We start from the raw sequence: 26,900 nt of genomic DNA on the forward strand, positions 1-26,900 counted from the left end.
GTATTTCTTAGCTATGTGTTAAAAATAAAATGAAATACTGTAATTATTGATTTCCTCGTTATGACTTGTATTTTTGACATGTATATATATATATATATATATATATATATGTACCGTCTAGCCCCATGCACGGGGCGATCGGCGTTAGCTCGTTAACGGAGATTTGCCGTGTTGTGGTGTTAACGTCATTTCAACGAGATTAACCTGAAAGCACTAGTGGGAACACAACGAATATGACTGCACATTTACGCCGACATCATCCTAGTGCAAAGACAAAAACAACAAGCATGCTACTAACTTTAGCCGAGTCATTTAGACAGCTGTTAGCACATGATTCTCCTTATGCTGCTGAGAATATAGCCCAGAAGAAGCGTATAGTATAGCTTTTATTTTGGAAAGAGACATTTCTCTGTAATAAACTCTCTTTTCCAAAGATGAGTGATTCCTCAATCAGATACAGGGCTCGCAATATCGCTAGCCCGACGTCCCGGGGCTAGCGATTTTTTCAGTTGGGCTACCAAAATCTATCTCTGCCCTGCCCGTCGGGCTATTGTAGGAAGGAAAAATATATGTCAATGCTTTTGCATTCTTTTGGAAATGTAGCTGGGTAATTATGTCATTGGCATCGGTGAGCCACTGTCAATATGTGACATATTGAAATCGCGTTTGAATTTGCGCTTGTTTTTTGCTTTCACTTTGCAATCGCGCGAACTGTGTATAGAGAGCGACAGCACTGATCGGTGAGTGATGATAATTTGTGCACCAATTCCTCTGACATCGTCTTATCAATCGTTAGCTTACTATGCAAACATGACAAGTGAAATCTCCCGCAGCTTAAACATGTGAGAGGTTGATCGCGCAGAGAATCGCTGAGCTTATGTGAGTGCCTGTGTAAAAGCAGCAGGATAAATATTTTAGTTCTGCTGAGCCAAATAAGACACGTCAGGGTGAAGAAGTGACAGCCAAAGAAAAGCTTACCACAAAACGGAGAAGTTATGACAAATCAGACTATAAGGCAAAAAGAAAGTGCAGCTTTATGGTTTCATGGACAAAAGAATTTCTGTGGCTGCAATATGACGAGCTAAATAACCAGGGCTGCACATAAGTGGTCCGCAGGTGCGCATTCGCTGTCAAAATGAAAAAAAAACACGCACAAGGGTTAGGGTTAAATTTAAAAACTGTACTTTTGAGTTAAAATATATATTTATAATTTTAATAAATGACAAATTAAAAAGGCATGAACATTTTTTTTGTATCGAAAAAATATCGAACCGTGACACCAAAGTATCGAACCGAACCGAACCGTGAATTTTGTGTATCGTTGCACCCCTAGTATATATGTATATATACATACATACATATATATATATATATATATATATATATATATATATATATATATATATATATATATATATATATATGTATATATATATACATACATACATACATACATACATACATACATACATATATGTATATATATATATATATGTAGGTCATTGTTGGTTCAGATCTCTAACACAGCTCAGGTTTCACATGTGGCACTTTGGAAAAAATAATTGCCCACCCCTGCAATAAAGCATGCTTTTCAGTTACTGAAGCCAACACTGAAGGTAAAGAGACTTACAAAGATGCAGTGACTGAAAGTAAAGGTGTGGCAGGGCATCTCAAGAGAAGGGAAATGTCATTTGGTGATGTCCATGGCATCTAGACCTCAGGCAGTCACTGAGAACTGTATTTTTTTTTTTTAAATCCTTATATTAGAAATTAAGTTATTTTGTCCAGTTTCATTTTGATCCTCTGGGGATTGTGTATTGAATGTGGCTGTTAAAATAAACTCCTTGATTTGAAGCTGGAATTCTGCATTTCAATCACTGATTTAAAGCCCACAGTGGCGCTGGTGGTGCACAGAGCCACCACTACAAATGCTAAATGGGCTTAACTGTGCATGATCTAAGTTACCAGTCTTAAGTAGTAGTAGTTTGTAGTAGTATTACAAACTTAAAAGTTTACTGTAGAACTGCTCTTTTTGTAAGTCAATATTATGTCTCATCTTCTTCAACAGAAAAGACTGATGGCTTCAGAGTGCTGTCTAAGCCCTTACCTTCATTCTGCTCTCTATATGTACACAATGATGGATGGCACCTGTGAGTGTTTTGACTAGCTGAAAGTAAAGGCACTTATAGTGATTTATAAGAAGGGTAAAAAGTTCCCTATATGTGAAGTGTTATGTGAGTGAAGAGACTCTTTGTGTTTGAGCCTCATGAAACAGAACACATAAGGTTATTAAAGATGTCGACATTTTTACCTGATCATCTTTTTACTTTGCTTGGACAGTGTGTATGCCATACTAGTTATATCCATCAACATACTTTGGGGAAGCTTAGAATTGGTACACTAATACTCTGTACTCAGGAGTCTCACAACTATGATTTCAGTTGTGAAGAGAAAAAGGGGAAGGAGGAGGATTTGTGGTTTGTGTGAATCAGTGAGAGCAGGAAGTGTCTGTAATCTTTCTACTAGCTGAATGTAATAATACTTTTGTCAGCTGGCATCAACAGGGCAAGACCACCTGAAACTCCAACAAAAGCAAAATAAGCCGAGCTTGATGAATGCACCGCACAGCATAACCATAAGTAGGCTAAGCTTTGTCAGAGGATGAAAATGATTAATTAGACACATTAATTAAATTTATACTTTTCATTGTGGCACCGTTTTTGACTGATATATTCATTAGAGATTAGGTTGGCATCCACTGAGTGTGTACACCAGCAACAAGGCTGCTGTAAAACTGCACATATACATTATTTTTACTTTGTTTTGTGCCATCCTCTTCTTTTTTTGTCTTTGGCTGCACTAACACTTTCATCTCAGCTGTCAACTGTGGTTTGACAGTCTCTGTAAATATTTACCGCTTCTACTGCATGATAGATATGAAGTCACTGGCGTCACTGTTCCTTCAAAGCATGGACCGACAGTTTCAAGTGAGTAGAGGAAAGTGCTAATACTCAACACAGACCCTTGAGCAGGGCACTGACTCTCAACTACCTTCTTCCTCAACTTTGCACTGCTCTGCAATTCTCTTCTCCTTGGTTGGTTGTCTTGGTTTGATCATACCCATTTGTTAGGTTGGTTTTGTATTTCAGTTTGGCTTTGCTGATAATACGGATTTAATATTTCCATATTCTGTTTTCCATATAAACAACATTTTTTTAAAGAAGCAAAACTTAAAGTACAAAACAGTTGTTCTGCATTATGTGTTTGGTAATAATGGAAATTTTAAAATCTTGTAGAGGGGTCTGGGTTGTACCAGAGACACTCCTTCACCTTTCTGGTGGGATACTGAGGTATTATCAAAGCAGGTGCTTTGTCCTGGGTCGATCCTGGGCCTCCTAGTTGGAGGTGCCCGAAACACCTCACCAGGAGGTATCCTAGTCAGATGCTCAGACCACTTGACATGGTTCTAAGGAAGTTCCCAGACATCCTTCAGAACAAGTTGTTTGCCCCATAAACAGTATTTACCAGTAATCAAAAAATCACTTCCAGCAGCAAGTTTCATGTAAACACATGAATGAATAATAATGTTACGTATATGATTCTTTTTGCAGTATGTAGCTTAATGTAAGTATATCAAAGTTTAAAACTAAATGCAACAGTCGTATGTATTTACATTTGCATGAGGGCTCAAAACCTGAAATAATAAAGTCTTTTCAATGAAATTTTCTGTATTAATGTCACCAAACATTCAGATTTTTCTTTGTGCTCTCATTCAGTCTATACTTTGTAAAACAATTTATGGACTGTGTGAATTTACAATAACTGTTCCCAGCTTGGAGGACTGAGTCACTGTGTCTGTGATATATTAAATGTTGCACAAATATCCCCCATTACATGAAGTAGGGGGGTCATTTGTTTGCCACCGTCTGGGTCTGCACTGGTTGCAGACCAGGAGAGCACAGAGAAGAGGGAGGAGATGATGGAGGGGGTGGAGGTTCCTGCCGGCTCATGAATTACAGATCACACCGTTTAATCTACACATATGGATCTGGCATGTGTTAGTCTTTGAGAGTATTTTAAAATATTAAGGACATGTCCCAATGAATGCACCATAATGGGGTCTGAACAAATTCCCGCTGCTTCCTGATAAGTTAGTTTATACAGTCTGTGATGTGTTGCTCAGGTTTTACAACATGCATGTGCTCCAAATATTGATTTCTTCTGCGTGGAAAGCAGACAGGACCTTGTAAGCAACCATTTAGAAGACAGGTAAGATAGAAAGAGAAGGAAGACAGAAAACCTTCTTTCTAACATGAGAGACCCTTTTGACTCTTTGTGTAGCTTTATGTTGTGCTATTTAGATCTCAGACTGAAGAACTATGTACACACTGTGTTTCTCTATCCTCCATCCTCTCCATCCATTACAGCCTGAAAAGGGGAGAGTGTACAAAAAAGCTCAGTAGAGTGTAAATTAAAAACACACCACAAGTACCAATTATTCTGCCCAGATAGTCAAATAACAATAATAATTCTCACTAGACCTTTTTCTTCCTTGAAGCTCAAGAAGATGCCGTTTGTTACTGAAAGCCAAGCCGTAATGTTCCTGCTAGTCTGTAAAATGTGCCATGCATTCTGGTTTTGTGTGCTTGGACTTGATGGATTATGTGTTATAATATGTAACTGGTTGAGCTTACTCAGAATTATGTGCACATCCCTGTGCCAATACAAAGAATTAATCCAACCACAGAAAACATCAAGCTCGCTCATTATTTTAGTCGAACCTACTGACTGTTAAATAGCAGATTTTATTAGAGTGTTACATCCATCTGAAAGGCAGTTTGCAAGTTTGTACTGTTTACTGTCAGTTGTAATCTGTGTGATGAGGGAGAGAGTGTGCATAACCTCCAAAAAATAAGCCAAAGAGAGAATAACCAGTGAGAAGTCATGGCTCCATGTTAGGTATTTGTGGAGTGTTGGTCCCTGTTGTGATTTTGCTGATATTATTTCGTGTTCATAATTTTCTGGTGTTCCCTTCGTTTCTTAGACACGGTATGAAGCAACTTTAACATACTCAGAATATCTTTTTTGTTAACTGGCTTTGCTCACCCTGCAAATCAGGCTAGGGAAGTGAAAACTATAATATTCCAAAAATATGACGAGGTTACACACACAAATCATCTGGAAGCATGATGTTTTTACTAGGCTGTTCTCTTGACCGTGCGCTTTAAGTGAGACTGTCCGCTGCAGGAATAAATTTTACCTGCAACTTGTCCAGCTGTAAACTTACAGAAGTGCAAACTATGTGTCACATGATCACTGCAATTTGTACGTAAGTAATTTCCATGTCTCCTTTATTGGACTGTGAGAGAGTCAGACATGAACACAAGTTGCATTTAATGTGTAATTATGAGTTCGAGAGAATCTGTGTTGTTTTTCTGCTTAGTGTTGCTTGTCATGATCAGGTCACCAGATCAACAGTGTTCTGCAACATTCTTCTTTTTTTTCAACATGATTTGTTTTCCGCTGTTATTCAATGGTGGACTCAGTCTGTCTTCTTTTTGCTTCCTATATTATTATTATTATTTTTAATTGTGCCTTGATTGTGTTCAGCTTTGCCGTTTCCACCTGTGTCTTCCTCTGCAATCGGCCATCTGAGTCATTATAGTCGTCTCGACGTACTTTAAGTGCTTGAATTCTGGATTCCTGTTTTGTATTATCTTATTGTCTCATCAACCCCATGAAGCTCATCATCTGTGATAATTATCTTTTTTAGAGCCTTAAAACAAAAACCAAACAAAGTATTCTGAAAGTATTAAAGACCTCAGAGGATAGTCTGTTTATATTTCCTGATATGATGCTTAATTCATGTTTTACTTTTTCTTTGTAGCTGATGGTTCTCAACTGCATTTTTGGGGGATGCATCACATGTGGGGAAGGATCTCTGTGCTCTGAGTCTGTGGTGTTAATTAAAAAACAGGAAATGCATCTTATCCAAAGCTGTTAATCACACCCCCAGAGTAGTTCACATTTTTAGGATTATTTTTATCAGGGCAAAAAATAATCAACACTAGATTATGGCTTTTTTAAAAATAGATATATACTTTAATACACACATTTTTACAACCACAGTGCATCTAATGACATATACAATAGTACTCATGAGACAAAAAACAAACAGCTGAACAAGTCTTGCCATGCCTGATAAGTATTACACAACTCACTGTAAAGAGGTGAGAAACAGGTGCTTTAACCCATCTACAACGTTGGAAGTATCCCTTCCCTTCATCAGCATTCAGTGCAGTCTGTAATCCTTTTCACCAAAATGTAACCCTGGCAGGTTTGTTTGATTTATATCCTGTCGGATCTTCAAGGTGAAGCCACGATATACATCTGCTGTATCCACTGCTGCTGAAGCTTGTGTATGTGTGTCAGTAGTGGCACGACTTAGAGAAACGTTAAAAGAATGCTTAAGGGTCCTGACTGGTTGTTGACACTTAAACACAAAGTTGGGATTTTTGACTACCATCGATGGTAGCGGAGCTGCTGAGCGGTTGATGCTGCATTGTCATTAACGGCCGATCCAGGGGCGATTCTAGATTCAAATTTTCAGGGGGGCTCAGCTCCAATTACCTCCAAAGAATAATATTCTTTTAGCCCCGCGTGCTGTTGTAAACTGCTTTAAGGCTTTCAAGTTTTAGAGAAGAGGTCATTGCTTCTTTAGTGGGCTTTCCCTTTGTGCTGATACAGAACTAGTTTTTACTGTAACTACACTTCTGTAGGTTTCTTGATGAGGTCCTTATTGCTGTTTAATATTTGACTTGCCCCAAAATTGGTGACAGTACTTGTGACTTAGCGATGACTTGTGGAGGTATTTGGTAGATTCCTTTTTGTCAGATTACAAGTTTAAAAGTAGGCTTTTAAATACACATGTGTACATCTCCACTTGACTCAAATGGTCTAAACTAGCTAAAGCATTAGAAATGTAAGGCAAGGGAAATTTGCGTGAAAATTCCTGATCCATGAGCGTGATGTTAGTGAAAAGTTCTCTGAGATCATCTTTGCTATAATGATCGTAGTGCATGCATGAATGTACCCCGTCTTCTTCTTAATGGGTGGACTAATCTGAACAAAACTTCCCCCTGTGTTATGTTCTGTTTGCTTTTCTTTCACGTCATGTTTAACGCACATTGTCTGTAATTTGTATCCATTACAGGATTTTTTCAACTCATCACTAAATATGGAATGAATAAAAAATGCCACAGGTGCAGAAGTATAAGACTCCTTTATTAATTTTCATAAAGAAGTCTTGCACATTCCTGCCCAGGTAGCATAGAGGTGGTTAAATGACCTTTTCTGAAATCTGCAACCCGTTTCTAAAATTGAACCACAGTGAAAGTTTGCTGCTTTCAAAATGAACCTACAAGCTAAACGAGCTAAAAAGAACACAGGTCTTCAGTGTTTTTTCGAACAGTAACCCTTTCACAACACACATAGTTTATTCACTGTTGACACAAAACATATTGATTAATGCAGGTTTAGGTTCCAAAGACACGTATCTAAAGTTTCTGGACCTGACAGCAAAGCAGTAACAGTCATTGAAGCGATTAAATCTGTGACAAACTTCTCCAGGACAGGACAGAAGCTAATTTGACAGTTCTCTTTAAAATAGTCTGTTGTTGGTGTCACAGTTAACTTGACACAGATGCACTGGTGCTTAAAAATGCTGGATTTTACTCCCGGCCAGACATGACTGAAACACACGTTGTAAACAAACACCATACCTGGTGAATCACTGCTTAGCATACGACGGTGTTTTTGACAGATACCCAGTAATAATGAATGAACATGCACCACAAAGTAGAAGACATATTGTAACACTGATTGCTACATCTACTTGTAGCTACTGCTGAAGTGCTGAAGTGATGGTATTTAGCTTCAATATTGCTGCTGAACTGTGCTTGTGATGGAATACTCATTGCTTTTATACATGGCTAACTAGCAAACCCACTTGTTTGCTAGTGATAATTATTGATGCATTTCTTCACAGTTCCTATAGAGAGCTTACATCAAAGCATTGGACTGTAGTGTGTGCATGTATGTGGTGATCCACTGCTGGCACCTCATTAATATGCTGTCCTCCTATATCTGCAACAGAGGGAACGGGAGACTGGCATCTCTAAGCCCTCTTGACCATCTTCAAAAAAGATAAAAGCTTTGACCCAAACTAGTTTACGCGGGACACAAAAAAAAAAAAATTAAAATTCAGCAGACTGCTCCGTCCTTTTGACGGACAGAGATGAATGAAAATTGCTGCCAAAGCAAATACTGAAACAGCATAGAAAAACACGCTTTCTCTGCAGGCACCATCATGGGGCTTCAAAGGAGAAGGCGAGGACAAGATGAAAGGCTGGGTGCATTGTGATATTTGAAACACACTGGCTAGCCCTCAACTAACGGATGTCAAGGTCTGTGGGTTTTGCAGTCCCTTTTTTTTCATTGGGATATGAATGAATCGCGTTGAATCAAGTGCCCTCCATTGTGCCGTGATGGTCAAGAGAACATCCAAGACATTCTTGAATAACGGGACAGAGGAGCACTGGTGAGCAAATATTTATAGGATATCTACAGGGTAAAGCTCTGAGCAGTTCAGTCTCTACAGTTCTTTCCCCCAAGTCTTTTTTTTCCAATAATAAACTGAACATCTACCAGAATACTCTGGACCATAAAGTTTCTTACTTTTTGCTAACCCTTAATTGTCCTTGAAACACAGGGTGAGGGTGGGGCGTCTACAGAAGGGTGTCTATTCACGCTCAGGGAAAGAGAACACCTATCGGGGTAAAGCCTAGTGTTACATTGGGCAGACTTTGTTCTCTGGAATGGGAAGCTGAGCAAATGAACCGCAGTCGGTTGGAGAATCAGATCTGAAGTCCGATCTGGGTGACGTGGTGCTGCCCACGGGGATGTGGGTAGCAATGGCTGACATCTCTCCCGTGTGACTCTCGGCAGTGATTCCAGGTCGATCAGAGGTCTGATTCAGGTTGCTATCAGGGATCGTCCCCACGCCGGTGAAGTGCTGGATAAGACACTTCCTGAACTGAACACAGAGCAAGATAACAGATTAGAACCTCTTATGCCATGTTCACATTGAAATATCATGTAATGATGAAATGCCCTGTTTAAATAACTTATTAGCTACTGTTAGCCAAACGCTAATGTTTACTTTCAGCCACACTTACTGTAACCACCTCTGTTATTTGACTTATCTGATTCTGAATTTGCTGCTGAACGAACAAATGTCACGGTTAATTGCTGGTGTGTTTGATACAAATAACATTTTATTAAAGTGTTTGTTACACAGTGTGTTCAGAGTATCTCTCACACGACTGGATCTGGTACAAGACAGACATGCATTTGGAAGTAATGCTACCCACGAGCAATAACAGGACCACACTGACAGACACAATGAACAGCAGTAACTAATGCAGTATTTACATATACAGATCCAGGGCAATAGTCCAGAGCAAAATGCAGATTACTCAACTTGCTGGGGAGAGCTGTTTTTTTTAACATTCCTTTATCAGCTATACATGTTTATGACCAACTAGACTGGTGATGGAAATTAGTTGAGGCTATATGCACACATGTACAATATTGCACACTGCCTTTGCAGACTCTTTTTTTTCTCCTGTTCCTTACAAATGATCTAAACAGTAATCAAAATCACAAGTCAATGCATCTCTGCAACTAAGATCATTTATATTTATTTCCTTTGGTAGGACTAAAGCACTCAATAAACTGATCTGCGAAGCCAGTAATGTTGTAGGGATGGAGCTGGACTCCCCTAAGGTGATGTCGGAGAGGCGGATGTTGTCCAACATACGGACAATGCTGGACAATACCTCCCACTCACTCCATGACGTGCTGGCCAATCACAGGAGCACGCTCAGTGAGATTACTCAAATGCACCACTGAATGACACAGGAAGTCATTTCTGCCTGTACAACTCATCCATCTAATGCACACTGTGCAATAGTTACACCTTTTTGCACATGCGCTACACTGAAAATAAGAAATAACAAATATGTACAGGTTAGAGTAAAATGTCAATCACATATATTTCATCTCTGTTAAATTCTGGATATTTATAATTAAGGTAATTATATGTATTGAAGGTATTTCTTATCATTTGTAAACTTTGTAATAAATTGTTTAATTTAGTTCAGTCTGTTACTATTCTTATTGACAGTTGGTCTAAAGAGATCTGCTCTACCACCTGTGGCTACTAATCGGAAGGTTGGTGGTTCGATCCTTGGCTTCCCCAGTCTGCATGCCAAATATCCTTGGGCAAGATACTAACCCCAAGTTGCTCTCTGATGCATTCATCGGAGTATGAATGTGTGTGAATGTAGTTTAGTTTGCACTTGAGTTTAGAAGTGCTTGTATGAGTGGGTGTGAATGGGTGAATGAGGCATGTTGTATAGAGCGCTTGGAGTACTCCGGGAGAGTAGAAAAGCGCTATTTAAGAATCAGTCCATTTACCATAATTTTCTTAGGTATTAAAAAAGTATCTGATTTTTTTTTTTCTTTGCCTGTCCCGTTTGGTTCTTTTGCCATCAAAATTATTGTCTAAAGGCAAAGAAAGATGCCCAACGGATTTACTTTACCAAATGGACCGTCCCAGCCTTGCCGTATTGGTCTATTTGATTCACCTTTGCTTTAATTGTTTATTTTATTTTCATTTGCTGAACACGGGACAGACTTGACTGGGGAAAAGAAAAGGGAGAAAGAAAGAGGGAAAGAAAAAGAGCGGGGAAGAGGGACAGTGATAAAGGGCAAAAACCAAAAACCAACAAAACAAACAGACAAAAAATACATATGTCAATCACCTGGATCACCTGTTGAGAAAGAAAAAAGAGAAAACAAGCAAAGAAAAACAGAGCTGAAAAGTATCTGATTCTGATGCTAAGAGCAAACTGCTTGTTCCTATGACCAAAGCAGGGAACCAGAGTGACTATAACTGTATATCATGAAGTTTGACTGTACAGAGGTGACCATGAAGAAGATCAGCTCTACAAGGTATCCACAATATTAAAGTGGTTTACTTATGTGAACCCCTCTAAAGAGATTGCATTTGTGTCTGAGGGCTCCATTTCTCACGAACATAAACACAGGCTGGTATCTTGTCAGCGCTCGACGAGGCAGGTGAGGTAAAGCTTCCTCATTAGTGATGTGCTGACAGCTGTCAATGTGCCACCATTACTCAGATGCAGTTCTGCAGAAAGAAATGCCAGATGGAAAATCCATGAAGAGAGAAGAGATGGAGTTCTTCCTGTCTCACCTGGAGACATTTAACCAGTCATGATGTGTACAGTTATGTAACAGAGAAAAAAGGGGAAACTGTAGCTGTATGCACGGTCAACTAGATGTGAATTGAAAAATGTAAGGTTTTTGCACCTTATGCCCATAAGGTGCAGGACAAGTATCTCCTCAGGACTTCTTATAATTTGGGAGATGTCTCACAGAACATGGGGATCCTGTGGTAAAAAAAAAAAAATAGCCTTGTGCAAATCATGACAGTAATTTGGGGTTCTTCTTCTGCCTCTCATCCACCCAAGAATCAAATGTGCTCCAGTGGCATTTAAAAGCTTGACAGCAGTTTAGGTTTAAATTCAGAAGTTTCATGTTGCTTCACTGTATTGAAAACCCATTTACAGCTAGGTTACTACTGCTTGTTCTGTTACGCTGATTCAGCTGATTCTGACGGTGGCTGGGAGGCGTGCACCTGCTCAGAAAGACACAACAGCAGTGGAACTGACACCAGTGTTACCTTTAAGAATACAGCCATTTTTTAGCAGTCATTGATTTCAATCATTGATTTCACATTCCATCAACACTAAAAATCCCTGATCCCTTTTTCCGCTTCCCACTCTGTGTAGTCTTGAGGAGAAAAAATCATTCCCAACCCTCGGTGACCTATCTAATTTAATGGTGCAAGCCTCCTAACTGCCCCCCTCAAAGCAGCAGTGCTGTTCAGAGTGTGAGAGCAACACCTCTGCTATCCTCCGATGTCATGAAAAAGCACAAGGCTGCCGTTATGGCAGTGCTGCATTCAATAGCGATTCCTCCTGTGACCTAAAATATGTTGTAGCTTTTTATATATATAATGGTTGTATAAAGCTTTCCTCCAATAAAACAGTAACTTTAAAGCACTCCCACATAGAGAAACAGGTCATAAAAGATCGCTTTAATGGCAAAACGATTGGCCTGAAACACATTAGTTCTTTATAGCAGATACTTCCACCTTCTTTAAAGTTTAAGAACACCCTAAGGTTTGGAAAGCTGAAACTCTGACTACACCAATTTGTTCTGGTGACAAACTGAGGTCATGGGCAAGCAGGACATATTTATATTTATAAGAACTTTTTAACTGAAAATACTGTGAATTAATTCAATCTTTAACTAAACTGAGCTGTGCAACTTCAACAAAACCTTCTTTTTTCTTATTGCTGGCTGTTGGACTCATTTTTGTTTTCTTATATTTTTATGGTCTAAGAATCCTTTCTGGTCTTGCAGCTCTTCTGGTTCGCCAAGTTGTACCTGTGGACTTATTATTACACAAGAAAAGTAAATATGCTGTATCACATGCTTCTGGTCATCTGTTACCTTAGAGACCACCTTTCCAATTATGCACTTTATCTTTCAAAATGCAAGCTATCAGTTCTCCGGTATGCCTGGCTAAGGTACTCCCTTGTACTTTAGCTGGTACTTGTGCTTTCTTGATTTGATTTTTACTAAACTGAGTCAATGGCAGAGGGAGTTGGATGAAAGAATTTGATTTCCTGAATAGAGATCAAGATCCTGTGGACAAAATGTACATTGTAGTACTCTCCAGAACCGTCAAGATTAGGACGGGGGTTTTTTTTTTTTTGGGGGGGGGGGGGGGGGGGGGGGTTATTTTGCTTTTTTAGATCCTCAATAATTAAACTAACATTGAGAGAGTAAAGCCTGTTTAAAGCATGAATTGAAATAAATTCCAATTATACTATTGTCATGGCACTGGGTCTAGTGCCCCAGTGTTTTTTGTTTAACTTGTACTCTTTGAATTACTGTTTTCTGTTTGTATTGCACTTATAGTTCCTGGTTTCTGTTTTTTCTGTTCTATTTCTGTGCCTCCCTTGTCTCTGTGCTTCATGTTTCCTCTGTTCCCGAGTCCATTTCCACATCTCAGTGTCTAGTCTGCGTCTTTATGAACGTCATGCTTCCTGTTTTATTTTGATAGTCCGTGTCCTGCGTGCAGTGTAACTAGTTTTGCTTCCCCTTCTCTTGTTAGGCCTCATTTGTCCCAGCTGGATGTCCCCCATCCTCGTGTTGTCCTGCTTGTATATTTAAGCCCTGTGTTTGTCTCTGTCTGTTGCTGGGTCCTGTTCCTGGTTTGTTTTCTTGTTTTCTAGTCTGAGTTTCTAGTTTCCAGTTTAGTTTGTTGTATTTGTTGTTTTCTCAGCAAGTAAAGCTTCGGCTTTGAGTTTACCTTTCCGTTTGAGAGTCCTCCTCCTGCCTTCCACACAACACAGTCATGACAGCTATGGTGCTCTATGAATGTAGAAAGTTTTTTTTCACCTTTTAGCTTTTTGAGGTTTAATGTAACTGGAGGTGGTCTTCCTCTAGAACTACAGGGATATATTGCAGTAGTCATGCATCAAGTCACCTCCAGCCTCTACTTTACCTCATCTTGTTATGTAACCAACAGAGACACAGAGAGGGAAAAATATCAAGCAGTAGAGGTCACTTGATTGTTATGAGCATTAGCAGTTGGGTGTTTAGACCTGCCGGCTAGGTGTTATTTACATTCAGTGGGTCTGGCTGACCTACTTAAACAGCAAAGTGGGGCAATCTGATGGAGATGGACGACATGCAACAGACTACAGGCAATAGTCTGATCTAGGCCCTTTGACAAGCACATGTATGAAAAATGTTATGTAGTCAATTCTAATGGTCATATTTCACTGCAGCAATGTAAATAATCCTAACAGAAAATAATAAAAATGGTCAATTACACAATATGCAAATGAGGGACCCGTGAAAGGAGACATGACACTGCATTGCACTTTGTACACTGGGAAAGTTACAGGAAAGTGATATACATTCTGTTAATTATTATAAATAATTATTTAAATCTCTTCTTCCCTTCTTTCTATTCAGAAATGAAAGAAATATAAAATGCCCTGTAGTTCCATGGACAATGAGAAATTAATTAAGACATTTAAATAGTGCTTTAAATATGGTGGTATTTGGAAGCAAGCATCAACTACCAATATTTATTAAATGCTTTGCATAAAGAACGAGTGTCTTATATAGAAAATGGTTTATGCCATCAAGGGAATAAAACACATCCAAGGTGATGGGTGTTTAAAGTCTATACATTATGTGTCAAAAAAATCTCCCTTTATTAGTTCTTTCAAAAGCTGCAGTGAAAATCCAGGTATTAGTCCCTTACACTGAGAACAGAGCAAGAGAGCACAGAGTAAAATAAAAAATTAAGTAAATGACATGAAGAAATGTCAGCAGCAGCCGTTTTACAGTGGTAAGCCTCACACCTTTTTTTTAAGCAGACAGTTGTGCACTGTGGATTTTATACTTCAGTCATTCACCGTGCACTGAGAAACAGGCCGACACTACAAAACAACAGAATAAACCCACCTCTATAGTTCAACAGCTTTCATGTGACACAAGCAGTAATGTGTCTCCAGGAAGGAATGGCCAGACTAAAGTAAAGCAACACTTAGTGTGACTAAAGTGAAACTATGATGCAGTGGCTCTAAAAATGTCGACTTACCTGTTTGTTCATGAAAACATAGATGATTGGATTGTAAACGGCAGCTGTCTTGGAGAAGAAGGCTGGGATAGAAGCCAGTCTTGGATCCAGTTCAATAGTTGGATGTGCTGTGACCAATATGGAGAAGACTGCGTATGGTGTCCAACCCACCATGAATGCCACGATCATCACCACCACCATGCGGGTCACTTGGCGCTCTGGTTTCCTGGCAGTGGCCAGACGACCATGTGATACCTGACAGCAACATAAAAATGTATGCAGTCATGCATTTGCTGGGACGTCCGCTCCTGGAAAGATTGCAGCACTGGTGCTCCAGACCAGCAAACTGCCAGAACTTTAACTTTTATAGAGGCAGTCACACAATAACTGCTAATCAAATTAATAATTGACCACAGGCATCTGACTGCTACTTCCCCTCTGAATTCCTACAGAAGCCGTAAGATTGTGCTTAGTTTCTCAGAGTTGTGTGAAAACTTTCTTTTTTACATAACTGTACATGTCCATCAGCTGATCAGTAATATCCAGTCATTTCCGTGTAGGTGGACAACAGCCATTATAACCTGACGCTTATTTGAGAGATGAGTAATAGTACTGTCAGCTGCAATGAGCAGTCATCCAGTACCTGATATTCCCTGTAATAAAAGCTCCAAATTAAGAAACATCTTAACTAGTAATTTACTGAGTCACAATGATGACATCAGTACAGCGCTGAAGTCTGGTTTCTGTCATCCTTCCTTCTGAGCTCTCCTTCTTAACTTTTCTGTAATTTTGTAAAACTGTAAAAATGATAGTGTGTGTGTGTGTGTGTGTGTGTGTGTGTGTGTGTGTGTGTGTGTGTGTGTGTGTGTGTGTGTGTGTGTGTGTGTAAGAACTGACCTTCCTGAGCTTCCGTAGGAGCTTCCCATAGCAGAAGAAAATCACCCCGAGAGGCAAAATGAAACAGGTGACGAAGAAAGTAAGGATGTAGCTGTGATCTGTGATGTTGGTTGAATACCTGTTCAGAGATGAACAGAAAAAAAAGTTTGACTCCATTTTAAATTAATGTCACTGTGTCTACCTGTGACTCCCTGCGAGAATTAAATCTAAATAAGGCCATCTGCAGCAACCCCAACTGGTCGCAGCAGATGGCCGCCCTTCCCTGGTTCTGCCGGAGGTTTCTTCCTGTTAAAAGGGCGTTTTTCCTTCCCACTGTTGCCAAAGTGCTTGCTCATAGAGGGTCATATGATTGTTGGGTTTCTCTATATATGTAATATTGTAGGGTCTACCTTACGATATAAAGCATCTTGAGATGACTGTTGTTGTGATTTGATGCTGTATAAATAAAATTGAGTTGAATTCCGATCTAAATTCAGAACAAAATGTCATTTTGAGGTTTTTCAAAGAAAACAAAATTAAAAAAAAATACTTCTGCACCTCATTTGAGCTTCAGTTCAAAAGGGTAATTTCACAGCTGACACAAATTTCTGTGGCTCAAAACACCAGAGGGTGGGGTTTGAAGTGTGGTTCAGTTGGAGATTTGCAATGCAACATTTCACACCTCATTCATTTATGGAATCCATGGTGCTAAATATCAAACACTGAAGTTGTGTTTAGAGGACAGAAGAGTTGTAGGAAATTGGTAGATTTGTACAGAAATCCTCGGACCTGTGACAGCAACTCACTGGAATCCTGAAACTGTAGCAATATGCATGTATTCAACCCTCTGAGGGGCAGGACATTTTCCTCATTAGTGCCATCTACTGTTCAGTGGGCCAAATTAGCTTACAATTCAATTACCTAGTCACTTCTGCATATAAACAGACAGCATTGAAATCACCTCCAAGAGTCATTTTTAATCAGGTGAATTCCTGCACTGTTGCTGACAACTCAAAAATGTCAGCAACTCAGGATCTTGCTTTCCACCACCAGCTGGTGTGCTTTTTCTCCAACAGCATGCCTGCCAGAGAAAATCTCTTCATTCACATTGTCGGAAACAGTAGTGCTGCTTCACACTGGGAAAGAATGATATTTCAATCCAATCTGTTACAGAAACATTACATTATTGCTCAGACCATAAAATATAAGTTTAAAACACCCAAGTTTTTGCATGAAGCTAGACAGAAGTAACTGGACTATATACTATAATGAAACATTCTCGTTTTGGGGTTTTTTGTTAAAAAATGTGTGCTATGAACATGGAAGAAGGAAAAATAAACTTTTCATGTTTCATGTTTTGTGTGACAGGTTTTTAAAAAACAATAAAATAACAAATATTTTATTAGAAAGAAGCCCTAATTCCTATAAAATACACTGTGATCACCGACACACAAACCTCTGATTATTCAAATTAAACTGAGAATATATGTGGCTGAGAGCATGAACATAATTAAAAGGTTGACCTGTGACCATCAGAACTTTCTTAGTTTTGGACCCGCCTGTGTCCCACTCTGTCTGGATAACGGCTGCAGATGCAAAAAATACTCTTCAGCCTATAGTTCATGCACCTATGGTATGAAATTCAACATCTTACATCACCTTATTCTCAAGTTATTCTCATTCAATCAATTTGAAACTCCTACACTGCTTCGTTCTTGAGCTCTCACATTCACAAACTTAAGTTGCAGCAGTGGGAAACCAAAAATGCTTGTGAGTTAGCGACAGCTCCAGAATCCTGGAAGAAGAACTTCAGCATTCTCTAAAAAAAATCATCTTTCCATAAATTTAGCCAACACTGGTATCGTCCATGCTGAAGACTGAGTCGCTGATAATAAAAGGGGAACATATGGAGTATTTGAAACTAATATATGAGATTTGTGTAATTTAGATTTGTGAAAGAAAGATGCAGTCTGGGAAACCATCAGCTATCATCTGCTGACTTGGGCTTCTGCTGTAGCCATATTGTGCATAAATATATTAAAAACAAGGAAAACAAGCTCATGAAAATTCAACCTCCAACCACATCCTACTTAAACTACCTAAACTTAAATGTATCCTCCTTAATGTTATGTTGTACTGCAAGGTGATAGAGTTTTGAATGATTTGACATGTAGATGACATTGCACAATGCTGTACTCACATATTTACAATATGCTAGTGTCTCTAGTTGACAAGGAAACAGAGCAATAGGCAAACCTCCAAAACAGTATACATGATAGTTTGTAATGAGCGTATGGTAGAGGGTGAATAATATGTGCCATACATGCAGATCTTCTGATCAAGCCCAGGGATTTGAGCTGACAACCTCCCACCTCTGCATGTATCTTTGTACTAAATATCCTACAGAACACTTGAGCAGTAGAGGGGATTTCAAAGAAAGTCAGTAGGATAAAGTTAGTAGACTCCGTGCAGGGTGCAGCTACCTGCCGACAGTTCTGTGGCAACATGCGAGTCCTTCAAAAGCCAACGCTTCCAGCACTGAATATTTGCATATATACATATATGCATATAAAAAGATGCACATAAATGAGGCTTTTAAAATTTATCAGGCTGTGCATGTTGCAACTGAAGCTCACACACCTGCTCCTGCTGTTAACCAAATATTTTCTGACACAGCTCACACCGTGTGCAGCCAGAAATGTAGGGGATTATATATGTGGTTGGTATCTCCATAAGGTGATGTCTTAATTGCATTGTGTGGACAATTTGTTCTCCTGGCGCTTCTTCTAAGCAGTGGTTCTCCAACGGGGCTTCGGGCAAACTCTCAGCCCATATCTGCACGCCTTTGATCAAAGCAGCTAAATAGCACTACCCAGATGACGCCCTGAGGGCCGAGGTTAGAGGAGACCTCTTTTTTTTTTATAACAAAAATTAGGACACAGCAAGCTAACATGGCTGAAAGAGCGACATAGAGCTGAGTGACAGGGTTGAGGGAAGAATGGCTGCTCCGTTTCTATGTAAAACACATTGTTTAAGGTTAACGTTGAACCAGTGAGGTTCATAAACACCTAAAATCCAGTAACATTAATTCATTTAAATTCTGCCATCAACATGTTGCACCTCATCAGGTGACTTAAGTACATGTAAAGACAATCTTAGGGACATACTCACATTCAATGACCCTTCATCATTGTCTTTGAGTATTATAGCCCTTGTAAACTTGCTTGGGTTAAATGACCAACTGCCTCAGTACCACACTGAACTTCATTCAGTTTGGAGAAACACGCTACACCTTATCTGCCCAACACCAAACAGTCACATATTCATTTACATCTCAAGATATTTCCCTCAGAACCAAAACAGAGCAAAAACTATATTGTTTGTTTCTTGGTTTATTTGTTTTTTTGCATTCATAAAGCTAAGGCATAATACTTGCTAACCAAGTAAACTTATTAGCACTAACAATTAGCTTAGCACTCTACCATCTCATTAAAAAATGGTCAATTCTGGATTAAAAGAAAAACAAATATCATCATAGCAACCTAAACACTAATGTGGAGGTTTCATGCTCCAACCAGCGACATCACTATTTTGGATTGCATGCTATGGTTTGAGAGTTTCTTATGACGCCACCAAGTGGTCAAAAAAAATGATTCACAAACCAACAGTTGTTTATATTTAACCAAATACAGCCATTGATTTTGAATTGGTGCATGATGTGAGTAAGGAAAAACGGTCTTAAGAATTAAAGTTCAACTCAAATCATAATTTTCTGTTAAGGTCAATCAAACCCTGCTTTCTTAAGTATACAACAGGGTTATTTGCCCCAAAGCAAAAACCTCTAGCATTGAAATACTTTTTGGGTATTGAGGAAATAAGTTTGGCTTTTTTTCTAAATGGGATTTGTGTGTGAGAAGTGCTCATTTCTCACCAGTCGGGCTCACAGGTGGTCCCAATCTTGCTTACAGTGTATCTGTTCCATCCCAGCACTGGAGGGAAGGTCCAGATGAAGGAGAAGGACCAAACGAACACAAGACCCAGGATCGCGTGCTTTGCTTGCAGTCGGATGTTACCCAGAGGTCGGCAGATCACAAAGAACCTTTCAAAGGACAGGACAGCCAGGGACCAGAGGGCCACGATCCCTTAGGGAAACAGCAGGAGGTCAATGTGGTTGAGCCAAGTGGGACATTTACCAGTGATACACAGCAACATCCCAGATTTGCACGAGGTCTGGGTAAAAGCAGCTGCCCTGGTGCTGATATAGTTTAATGATTTGAGATGGGTACATTAGGTTATCCCCTAATGAGCTTTGTTTTAAAAAGGCAGTATTTAATTGTGGTAATAAGTCTCTCTCATAGAAGAGCTAATTGCTTATCTCTCCACAGTGAGATTCTTCATGTGTATTTCTGCTAGTGTCACTGGGGAGAACTAAAGACAGGGGCATAAACGAAGGTGTTCAATTATCACACATTTAAACAAAAGCCTCTGGTATATAGGTTCCCAAATACATTCATACCATTACTCCCGACGGTGGTTTTATAGCTTTTAAAGTTCTGATAACTGAACATCAAAGGAGGGTTTTTCTAGAAGAATTCAGTTTTTACCCATTAAGATTTAATGTATTTATCTGTACAGCACAGGGGCAGTACAAAGACCTAAAAATAGACACAAACAGAAAACATTCTCCCCCTGAGTAGAATATTAATTGGAGCATCCACCCTGTTCGAGGGGAGAAGCTCACCTAATGTAATGACTTTCATATTTACCCACACCCTTTTACACGCACACATGAATAATAGCAATGACACTGCAGTTAATCACTTAAAAGTGCTGTTAAAGCAAAAACATTCGAGTGGCTTTTCACCATGAGCCTATGGAAGATGTGCGCTTCACTTCAGCGGGTTATTGATCATGTATCAGCGCAGCTTCTTCAGTTATCATCTAGACTTTGCAGCTTAGGATCAAAATCTGTTCAGCCTTCCAGCACATGGCCACACAAGTCATTTGTTTGTTATTCAGTAATAACTGTACGCGACAGGGTTGCAATGCAGCGCATTACAGCAATTTGTCCCCACAAATAGCCCACACAACACGTTATAATCATGGAGCAAATAGAGATCAATACATTGATTTCTGGAGTTATTTAACATCACTGTCTGTGTGTAAGCTCTGGGTACAGATGCCATCAACTAATGCACTGCATAATGCAGTTCTGGTAAAGAGCATATACAGTACTGCAATAAGCTGGCTCATTAAAGCACCACACGTGACAGTAATTTGATAATATTCTCATTAAGTTGCATGAAAATATAAATTCATTATAAATTAATATTTCCTGTTGACAGACTGTCAGTTTTACAGACTTAGACAAAATCATCCTTTTACTTCATGTGCCATTCCTCTCTGAAACCATGTCACAAATCTAATAAGGCTTTGCATAAAATGATTAAGTATTCAGACTTTATGTACTGCAGGTGTCTCACCAGATGCCCATGATCCCACACAGCATGGGAACCTCTGCATGCCATTCCAACCCACCTACTTGGTTATTGGTGGTCACAGCGCTGGTAACCTACTTAAAGCAAGTCATGTACAAAAGTGTGTGAGAAGGCTTCTGTACCAGGATCGCTTTAAATACTGCTTTACACTCTGGACTCACACAGCAGCAGGAAGCAAATACTATCCAGGTTCAGTTTAAACATAATGCACAGTTTATAAAACAGCCCTCAAAAGAATCAAACTTCAAGTTAACAGTGAGACTGACATTGATTTTGGAGTTATAGTTTTACTTTGGCCAGAAATGTCTATCATCCCGATCCTTGTGCTTTTGGTGTCTTGGTTACAACTGAGGTTTAAAGGGTGTGTGTCAGATAGAATGGATTTTTAAATATTAGTCTTGAGCTGTTTAAATAAATAAACATTTAAAATCAGTCTACACATTGATGGATGCCAGAATGCATTTATTATTTCAACATTTCTCCTGTCACTGTAAGAAAGTAGTGCTTTCATCGTTTGAATCTTGTCCAAGGAAAGCAAGCAAAGTTCCTGAGGCTGGAATGTTCTGTCAGTTAGAGGGATTGATTCTTTATTTGACATGGCTTCTAGATGCCCTAATTTATTAACAAGCGTTTAGTGACAAAGTCGAATAACACCACGTGGAGTTGTTTTACTCGCACGCACAGCAGCTCTTTTTTGCAGTAAAAGGAGCCACTCTGACAGCTACAGCTATGGAACGTGGAGCTTCATTCATCTCTGCCATTACAGTAACAGGATGGGGGAAAGTGTTAACCTACCGAAAAAAGTAACTGCAAAGCCCTCCAGGACGCAAGCCCACTTCCCGAGGAAGAAATAACCCCTGGCGTTAGTCAGGAAACTTATTACTCCACCGGTGAGGGAGACTAGAAAGTCGGCGATGGCCAGATTAACTATAATGTAATTCAGGGGCTGCCTCAGTTGTTTGAACTTGAAAGTGACAAACATGACCAGGAAATTTTCGGTTAAAGACAGCGAGCTGACCACAAACATGAGAACGGCCAGGATGGTGAAGTTCCAGGGCGCGATGTTCTTGATGGGTCCGTTAAAGGGATCATCGGGGGTGGAGAGTTCAGGTGCCACGGTGTAGGACACGCCGTTCACTGACACGCTGAAGGTTTCCATTGTCCGTGTCCGGAGAGTCCGCTGGCTGCTCGCTAACCCTAACCTCGGTCTCCTCTTCTCATACTCACAACTTAACGTGGAGTCTGTGCCAGACAGGCGCGCTCTGCAGTCACTTGGAAACGCGCCGCTTGAGCTGAGCACGCTGTGCGCTCCGGGACTCCTCTTTCCAAAAGTTCAGATGTTGAAATCCGCGCTGGCCGCCGCGCATGGCGAAGCGCAGGACGGAGAAATCCACTAAACGCGCTTGGGCGTGATTGTGCGCCGCTGCTGGAAAGTGTCAGTCTGCATGTGAGAGCGGAGCAGAGCGCGAGCTGTGCGCTGCGGTCAGGGGAGATGTCTTGAAAAAGCGCGAGTGGACGAATGATCGGGGGCATCTTGGCGGCTCTTATATAGGCGGCTCCGGCATCGCTGCTGTCCTCCAGGACGCCCTCTCCGTGCGCGCTTCTGTTCAAGCTCCGGACACTGATCCAGTCTCCAGGCTTGGCGCGTACTCCGGATGAACCCGGGAGCGCATAGCTGCCATCCAACACTTTTACACACGAGCCAGTAATTACTACCATGCATGATTAGGCTACATCTAATGTGTGGCTATTTTAGGTGCATTTCGAAAGGACACGTAGAGATCTGGTGATTTTCGCCTTTTCAGTGCGCAATTTATTAGTGATGCATAATTAGGCACCGCAGCGGAGTGATTGGTCGCAATGGACCTGATGTATTCGTCTAAATTAACTATAAACGTTCACCTTTAAACTCTCTAAAATTCACATGCATATTGAAGTCCTTGAGCGATAAGTGTTAAATTAACCTGGATAATTAGTCTTTACTCACATCTACAGGAATCCATCATTTATGGCACACAAATTTAAAAATTCGTGTGTGCTGCACATTGATCACAACAAAGCTCTCTGTTATAAGTAAATATGCAATTAAAAGTTCAAGTCACACAACATGATGGTGTCAAACTGGAACACACCTGGATAATTACCAACCCAGTCATCCATTAATCTTATAAAGGCGAACATTTTACAAGACAGCCTGTTATGCTCCAAACCACCCTTTATAATCTGAGGGAAAATGCTTGTGCAGAGAACAGTCTGAAAGCAAGGAAGGTTGTACTTATGCTGATAAACCACTGCTTTTTAAAGAAATCAGAAGGCTGATTGACTGTATGCCAGTCAGCAATAACATTAAGACCACTGCGTGAAGGTGATCAGGTCTTTACCTCTGAATGTAAAGTGCCACCACCTTAATATTTTTATATATCCAGCCACAGGAACAAGCACTGACATACACATTTGAAATCTCAAACTAAGTGAACATGCATTGGATGGACCGTTCAACAGTTAGTGCCACTGGAGAGAACCGGTGTCCCTGCTCCAGCAGGTCAGAGTTGTTTTCATACATTTATGAAATGTATGAAAATTGCACATCAGGCTTTGCAGTTTGAATCTCTCATCAGACGAGAGGCTAAAGTACAAACTTGTCTCAGAGGATTTTTAAAGCTCTTTTAAAAAATTAGAGGCTTAGTGAAGGTTGTGTATTCTAAATGATTAGTTAGAAACAGCTTCACTGTTACTTAGTGGAAAGTGTCTCTTCAAGAGCATTTTTACATCATATTGGCTGTTTAGGGGTAAGAGGAGAATTTCTTACTGAGAAGACTGCCTGTGTAACTTAACTGCAGCTATCCAAAACATTTTCTTTCAAGCAAGAAAGTCAAACATCCAGCGCTATTGAAAGCTGTGCATACAGAGAAACCGCCTCATATATAATTCCTACACAGTGTGAGACATTATTAGTTGCTCAAAGGTTATAGAAAATAACACCACAAGAAAGGTGCATGCAGCGCTAAATAAAACTGCTCCTGACTTTAAGTTTGTGTAATTCAGTGATGATACAATTCAGTCCGAGGCACGGCATGAAGGTTCAAAAGGATCAAGAGTTTCAAAAGGATTAGGAGTTAAAGATTAGCTCCAAATTCATTCCCAGTCAAACAAACATGTCATCTATATTTCAGGTTCCACTTTCATGTTAACTTAGAGCCAGAACCTGAAGGTCAAGCCTGCACAGAACTTTTTCCTCTGAGGTGAATCACCTTCCCGCTGTCTCCATCTCAGCCCAGTCTTTGATCTAGTTCCCTCTTGTGAAAGCCAGCTTGTCACACCTCAGTGACCATCACGTAAATGAGGATTTATTGCCTGCTCTAACTGTCCAGACCTCTGTATGACTGCTTTTGTTTGGCAGGTGTTTTAAAGCTCCACTGCCGAGCTCAACCTTGTGCTTTTGCTCAAGAGAGGCAAAAGATCAGATTCACTTAGTTCATCTTTTGCTAAAATGCTTTCCACAGTTTCTTCAAATACAACATCATTTAGCTCCAGCAGTGATTTTCTATTGCACCTGACATATACTTCTGCATGAACACCTACGAACCTATCAGTGTAATTCAGTGGTGTAAATGTCAATGATATAATCAGTATGACAGCAGGATGACATGTAACATTCCTCTGGCTCATGCTTATTTTTTTCCAGCACTGATGTTTCTCCTTTTTAGGCAACTGACAGCACAAATTCATGTCTTGGCTCTGTTACATGTGTACCAGTCTTCTGTGGCACCGGATAGGAGTCCAAGCCCAAGGGTGGTGGGGGGAATCACCAGGACAGAACTGGAAAAGTTAGATGGTCACTCTATAATGGCATAATGGCACTCTATGATGGTGTGGAAATGGCTGAAAATGGGAGAAGCTCATTCACAGATTTCTTTCTTGCTTAGTTAGTGATCCAATAAGCTGTTTATGTTTTAAGTTTTTTGAGAAATGAAAACACATAGCTGGGAAAATTAGGTTTCTTTATTTACATGTTTTTTTGTACTTTATTTCCTTTAAAAAAATACCCAACTTACAGAATAGGACAAGGCACGCAATCAGGCTATTTAGAGAAAGATACCTAAGTAAACAAGAAAAATTATGCAAAGTTTAGATGAGGGATACATGTGAGGGTCAGGGTGCTCTTTTATGTTCAGTGCAACAGACAGGGAGAAGGGTAGGACCAATAAATAGGTCATTTCATTTCAAACCAACACAGGACTTCTGCTTGGCTGAATCCGATTTGCATAAAAATTTTATGCTACAAAGTTTGAACATATATAATACTGTGAAACATATATATTTGAAATTGTCATGGTTTTATCTTTAATAGTTTTTGAGATATTCATGTTCAAACAGAGCTTCAGATTTCAATGTGCTAAAAAAATAATGGAGACGACTGAACAGAAAATATTCCAAAAATAAAATTTTCTTGAGATGAAAAAAATATCTGCACACGTTCACCACAACGATTTCCTGTGTTATAATCAGAGTACCATCTGGAAACATGAGAATTTTGTTCTATTTGGACAGGACAGTCTCCTGATGGGGTTTGTTGTGGTACAACTTGTCATATTTGCTCCAGCATGAAAGTTGCATAAATAGAATGATAATAGAATTTTATTCATTTTTGTGACAAAAAAAAAGACATTTAAAAAAGTTTTCTACATACTTTTACTGATAATACTGTGAAATTCAACTAGTTTTCTATTGCAATGTGGAAATGTTAACGATGTCTGACTTTGTAGGAGTGTGGGACTGTCATTTAATATTTTAAATGTTCAAAAAAATGTATAAATCACATGTTTGTTCAAAGAGATAATTGCAGGTTCTAAAAACTTTTGAAATATTTTGCAGCTGTAGGGTGGCTGCAGTTGATTTCTATAACCCCTTATAAGAAATTTCTGGATCATGAGTGAGTGTATTATATTTGTTTATTTTGATGGTGCAGTTTGTGCTTTTGTACATTTCTGCCTGATATGACTGACACCAACTATGCGACAGTGCACATCTGAACAACTTAAAAGCACATAAAACAGGCTTTCCTTATTAGGATCTCATCAAATTCAAAGGCATCACAAAAGCATTCATTTTTAAAATATTGACTGGATTTGATGTACGGCTGTTTCTCGTGAGCATGGGGTAAAAGGGTCCTAAAATAACCTACGTTATTCTACTGCCTGTACTCTAGATCACTTGGCAGTGTGCAGACAACACGTTTTATACTATTCAGGCTTATTGTAGAAGAATTTACCAAACAATTCTAAAACCAGTGAATTCTCTGCAGCTTTTTAAATCTACAGTCGACTCACCGTTTAAGTCTCATCTGAAATGTTTGATCTGAATTTGAATACTAGACTATATATAACACACATCCATGAAAAACCCACGCACTGCTTTTAAGAATTGTGTATTCAACAAGCATAGTTGGTGTATTTTAAAGTTCTCTCACGCAACTGTCTGGTTATCAGAAGTTGGGCCAAAAAAAATAAAAAGGCATTTTTGTGTACTTTGATTTCGTAGCATGTGGATGTATGCAGTAAACACCAAAGCCGTGTAAAGAAAACATTTTATCTTTCACTAACAGTTTCATTCCGTTCCAGGAGCGTCCACGTCAAACATTTGAGATCATACACAGACTTAGAAAATCTGTGTAGGTGGCAGATGCTGACAGTCAAGGTTCATTTCACTGCATT

The 26,900-nt window shown here is 39.6% G+C and overlaps 1 protein-coding gene across 1 annotated transcript; it reads right to left on the reverse strand.

The window, feature by feature from the left end:
• Nucleotides 1-8,697: 8,697 nt before the first annotated feature.
• Nucleotides 8,698-22,537, reverse strand: valopa (vertebrate ancient long opsin a). The gene is made up of 5 exons (XM_085427633.1): nucleotides 21,982-22,537; nucleotides 19,620-19,830; nucleotides 15,710-15,827; nucleotides 14,834-15,067; nucleotides 8,698-9,094 (listed from the first exon to the last, which is right to left on the reverse strand). Exons 1-5 carry the CDS (start codon nucleotides 22,343-22,345, stop codon nucleotides 8,849-8,851), a joined length of 1,173 nt encoding a protein of 390 aa, XP_085283759.1. The 5' UTR covers nucleotides 22,346-22,537; the 3' UTR covers nucleotides 8,698-8,848.
• Between the last annotated feature and the right edge of the window lie 4,363 nt (nucleotides 22,538-26,900).

The sequence above is a fragment of the Rhamphochromis longiceps genome, linkage group LG13 (assembly GCF_057381845.1).
Source record: "Rhamphochromis longiceps isolate RC_006_pf linkage group LG13, R_longiceps_female_GT1.1, whole genome shotgun sequence".
Classification (NCBI taxonomy): Eukaryota; Metazoa; Chordata; class Actinopteri; order Cichliformes; family Cichlidae; genus Rhamphochromis; species Rhamphochromis longiceps.

Coding starts and splice junctions, on each gene's coding strand:
- valopa (XM_085427633.1), bottom strand. CDS start 22,345: ATGGAAACCTTCAGCGTGTCAGTGAACGGCGTGTCCTACACCGTGGCA. Junction 15,828..19,619: donor ACCACCTGTGAGCCCGACTG/GTGAGAAATGAG, acceptor ATCTCTGAACAG/GTATTCAACCAACATCACAG. Junction 9,095..14,833: donor ATGTTTTCATGAACAAACAG/GTAAGTCGACAT, acceptor CTCTGTGTTCAG/TTCAGGAAGTGTCTTATCCA.